Source organism: Chinchilla lanigera, unplaced genomic scaffold (assembly GCF_000276665.1).
Source record: "Chinchilla lanigera isolate Chin_1 unplaced genomic scaffold, ChiLan1.0 scaffold00015, whole genome shotgun sequence".
In the NCBI taxonomy this organism is placed as follows: Eukaryota; Metazoa; Chordata; class Mammalia; order Rodentia; family Chinchillidae; genus Chinchilla; species Chinchilla lanigera.
The window spans coordinates 10,886,027-10,891,065 of NW_004955416.1; the positions used below are offsets into that span (position 1 = coordinate 10,886,027).

General features: G+C 38.2%; 1 protein-coding gene across 1 annotated transcript in view; it reads left to right on the forward strand.

Annotated features, from left to right (window-relative positions):
* Positions 1-5,039, forward strand: part of Casc4 (cancer susceptibility candidate 4) — a gene marked incomplete in the record, with an annotated part of 137,150 nt that overhangs the window by 73,613 nt on the left and 58,498 nt on the right. The window contains 1 exon segment of the mRNA XM_013512605.1: positions 3,096-3,198. Within this exon segment, the coding sequence (XP_013368059.1) occupies positions 3,096-3,198 (103 nt within the window).

A 5,039-nucleotide genomic window follows, 5' to 3' on the forward strand; every position in this document is an offset into this window, starting at 1 on the left:
CAAACTAAATGAATAGACATTTCACAGAAGAAGTACAAATGGTTGTGAAGAAATGCTCAGAATCACTGGTCATTAGAGAAATACAGATTAAAACAGCACTGTAATTCCACCTTACCCCAGAAAGAACAGCTGTCAACAAGAAATAAAAAAATAACAAACTAAGCATGGTGGCACAGGCCTTTAATCCCAGCACTTTGGAGGCTGAGGCAGGATTGCCCTGAGTTTGAGACCAATGTTGTCTACTAGCTAGTGAGTTCAAGTTCAGCCTGAACTACATAGTGAGACCCTGTCTCAAAAAACAAAATAAGCCAGGGATATAGCTCAGTGGCACAGCACCTGCCTGGCAAGTGCAAGTTCCTGAGTTCGATTCCTGGTACCAAAAAAAAAAAACCCAAAAATAAAATAAAATAATAACAAATGCTAGAGAGGCTGTAGGGGAAAAAGGAACCTATGATAGTTAATTGATTATTGATTATGTCAATTTGAGTAAAAAATGACCAACTAAATTGCCTCAGCATAGTTTTGGGTGTGGAACACCCATCCTAGGGAGGGTGTAAAAATGCCAGAATGGTATAAAAGAGAAACAAAAGAAGGAAGGACTGCTTCTGTTTCTTTGGAGGAATGCCAGTCTTCACTTCACCTTGGACATAATCTCCTAGCTTCCAGTGCAGACTCTTCAGCTTTAAACCTTCCAGCATAGACCCTTCAGCCTTTTGGCACAGACCCCTCAGTCTTCCATCACAGACCCTTCAGCCTGCTAATACGGACTCACACAGGACACCGCAGTGAGCTCCAGGCCTTCAAGTGGACCCTTCAGATATCCGGTGCACAGACAGACCTTTTGCACTCTTCCACATCTGACTCCGTGGGCAGCAATTGTAAGCCAGTCTTGTAAATTCTTGCATATTTGTATATCCTGTATTAGATCTGTTTCTGTAGTGACCATGGATTGATCAAGAACCCTTCTACACTGTAAAATGTAAACTAATACAACCAAAAAAAAAAAAAAATAAAATAAAATAATAAACTAATACAACCACTGTGGAAATCAGTATGGAGATTCCTCAAAAAAGATAAAACTAGAAATTCCTTGACCCAGAAGTTCCCTTCCAGGTATCTTTCTGAAAGAGACATCATATTACTGAAATTCCTGCATACCCATGATTATAACAGCGCAGTTCATAATAGCTAAATCTTGGAAGTAACCCATATGTCCATGAACAGATGAAAGAAAGAAAATGTGCCCTTTGTACACAATGTGGTGCTACGCTGCCATGAAGAAAGATAAACTTGAGTCATTTGTAGGAAAACGGATGCACCTTGAGACCATAATGTTAAGTGAAATAAATCAGACACACAAACTTACATCACACTCTTTTTCTTACATGAGAAACCCAGAGTAACAAAGAGCAGAAGAAAAGATAGGTACTGTAATAGGCAACAGGGAGAGTCAGTGTTCTCACAGGCAGGAGGAGATCAAGATGGAAGGGGAGGGAGGGAAGGGAAAGAGGATGAAAAGAAGAATTAAGTTGTGTTATGTATGTGTACCAACTTCACACAAGGAAAGTAAACCTTGTGTACTACACACATGTAGAAATAAATTAAAATTTTAAAAATTAGTGAAACAAATTACCATATATGTGAAAATATATTTGAAATAATGGAGTAGGTAATTTGGGGAATTATTTGAACTTCTCCCTATAAATTTTTTAAAGTTAAACATTCATAATATTTTTCAGTTACCCTATGTATATATCACAAGGATTTTTAGGATGCCTTTGGAGTAATAAGACTACTTCTACAAGCCTCCCATGAAAAATAGATGTTATGTGTAGTATTAGTACATTTTAGTTACATACCTTAGTTGAACTTTAATAGTTTTTATTTATACAGTATTCTATATTTATAAAAACTAAGATTTTAATACCACCTTTGCTTCAGTGCCATGGATGTTAGCTAATTTTTTAAGTCATCTATCCAAAAAATTGATAGTGCCCAGGCTTGGTGGTACACATCTGTAATTCCAGCATGTGGGAGGCCGAGGCAGGAGGATTGCTGCAAGTTCGAGGCCATCCTGGGATACAGAGTGAGTTCAAGCCATCCTGAACTAGCAAATTCCTGTCTCAAAAAGACTGAAAAAAAGAAAAAAAAGAGAGAGAGATACTTAATCTCCTGCATTTTTTTTTTACCTATGGACTCAGATGATGAGAAAAATGAAAGCATTTGGAGCCAGGCATTGTGACCTGTGATCCCAGCACTCTGGGAAACAGAGGCAGCAGGATGGCAAGTGCAAGCCCAGCCCGGGCAACTTAGCCATACCTTGTCTCAGAATGAAAAAGGGCTAGTAGCCAGGTATGGTGGCACATGCCTGCAATCTTAGGATCTGGGAGGCGAGGCAGGAGGATCACCACGGTTCAAGACCAGCCTGCACTACAAAGTGAGACCCTGTCTCAGAAACAACGAAAGGAAGCGGCGCTGGGGATGCAGCTCATTTTGAAGGTTCTAAGTTTAGCCCCCAGTACCAAAACAATAAAAAAGCATATGTGATCAAATTACTGTCCAACCTAGAATTTCTGTGGTTCTCTGTCACACCTCAAAACTTTTTGAAAAAGACCAGAAATTGTGAACTCTTATAGTGGTATTTTGGGTTATGTGAATCTGGCATCAATACCAGAACTAGAAATGAGGTCTGAAGTGATTAAGCCTCAATTGGTAGACAAAAGAACTCTTGAAGCCAATACTCATTCTAATCATATCTATATTTTTTTTCTATTTCTGTAAAGTAGATTTATAAGGATGGACAGGTTTTGGTACTATCTCTACAGTTTGATATGTGTCTACACAATATGAAGTAAAACTTTAAAAGTATTTTGAGTTGATGTGAAAACATTTATGGATATATTGTTTTAAAAATAAATTTTATTGACCAGGGTGTGCTACAGAAGGCAGTTAAATATGCTATTATATAATTTAACTGCCTGAGAATATGAGTAAAGAAATTGAGGAGTGTATATGATTGAAAACATCCCATAGCTTTTCAGCAGGAGGCATTGCAGTGAAGTAAACTGGATTCCTTTTGGTTCTTATGTGACTAGAGCAACTTGCTGAGCTTCGCCAGGAGTTTCTTCGACAAGAAGACCAGCTTCAGGACTACAGGAAGAACAACACTTACCTTGTGAAGAGGTTAGAATATGAAAGGTAAGGTGCTGCATGCCACAGGTATTCATGAATCTGAAATATTTGTCCCCACTTTTGGGCTTCATTTATCTCTTTTTTCATTTTATTTAGTATTTTAAATTAGTTTCATTTTGTCTTTCAATGCCTCTTTGAAATTTATACTCTTATTTTGATATGTTAAACATCTATAGATATCTCTTAAAGGACATAATGTGTCCATGTTGTAGAGGTCATGGTGAGACAGAAATATTACAGAGTTTTATCAAAAAGATGTGGCAGCCGGGCGTGGTGGTGCACGCTTGTAATCCCAGCACTCAGGAGGCTGAGGCAGGAGAATGGTTGCAAGTTCGAGACCAGCCTGGGCTACAAAATGAGCTCAAGGCCAGCCTGAACTGCATAGCGAGACCCTGTCTCACAAAGACGAAAAAAAAAAACAAAAACAAATAAAATGTGGCAAAGACTGAAAGAAGGTTCTGTGCTTCTTTCTGGGGGGCATCCAGAAGAAGTCAACACTGAGGCATCCCCAGAAGAGCTGAAGGGCTAAGAATGAGCTGCTTTTCCTGCTCAGAACTTAAGCCCCCTTGCTCATACATCTGGTGGGAAAGCTGAGGAAACTCAGGGGCCTTCCTAGCAATTACTCTTTAGGAACTTTCATTCTATCTTTAATTGATTTTGTGGTAAAGGGTAATTCTATGGTAACCAAAACTTAGAAGGACTCACCATATTTTGAAGTAGCTTTATCTTTTCCCAGCTTCTTACTGTTCTTGCTTATCAGTATGCATCTTCTTTTACATGCAGTTTAACCTAACAGTGTTCAGTGCTTTTCCATGTATCAGTAGCAGTGGTAGAGAACCTATGGCACACGTATTATGGTATTTTTCTTTTAAGACAAAAGATGGTAATGTAAAGTTGTTTTCTCTAAATTAAACCCACTGTATTCAGGTTAAATTGCAGTGTTGACACATTGCAATAAATAAGTGGGTTTGGGGTTGGAGTTTGTTACTAAATCTCTGAAAGGTTTGCCATCACAGATCTATAGGATTGATGATTTAATGTATTGAGGGGTAATATATTATTCCAGATACTAATGTATCAAAATTTGTTTATTTTCTCCCAATTGTGGGACCACTATGGAAATATTTTTATCACTGTTAAGTCTACAACAGCTTTAAAATTTTTTGTGCAAAATATTCCCTCTCATTTCGCTTGTGTGTATTCTCAAATGTAGAATTCCTGAGAAAGTGTTTTGCCAGTTTTGTTGCTCTTAGAGCAAAGATTGCTTTCTAAAATGATTATAACAATTTATAAAACACATATTTCTCTTTACCCTACCAATGTTGGTTATCATTTTAACTGAAGTTTGCTGATACAGGATTAAGGGACTAACATCCACATAGGAAGTTTACTTTGCCTTTTGTAATGGAAAGCCAAAAATTCCCTGTCCACTTATAAACTAAATGTTTCTTTTTACATGAACAATCTATTTGTATCTTTTGACTGCTTGTACAGGGAAAGGTCAGTATCTTCATCTATTTTGCGTTTTATCCCATTTTTTTTCTTGTTAGTACATTCTACTTTTTTAGTTTCTTCACTTCCCATTATTCTCTGGCTAAGACTTTCATTATAGTGTTTAAAGTACATTTAATAGCTGGGTATGGTGGTTTACACCTGTAATCCCAGCATTCGGGAGGCTGAGGCAGGAGGATTACTGAGAGTTCAAGGCCAGCCTGGGCTACAAAGTGAGTTCAAGGTGAGCCAGAACTGCATGGGAAACCCTATCACAAAAAAGATGAGAGAAAGAGGGAGGGAGGGAGGGAGAGGGCGGAGGGAGGAAGCTAGGAAAGGAAAGGAGAGGACAGGAG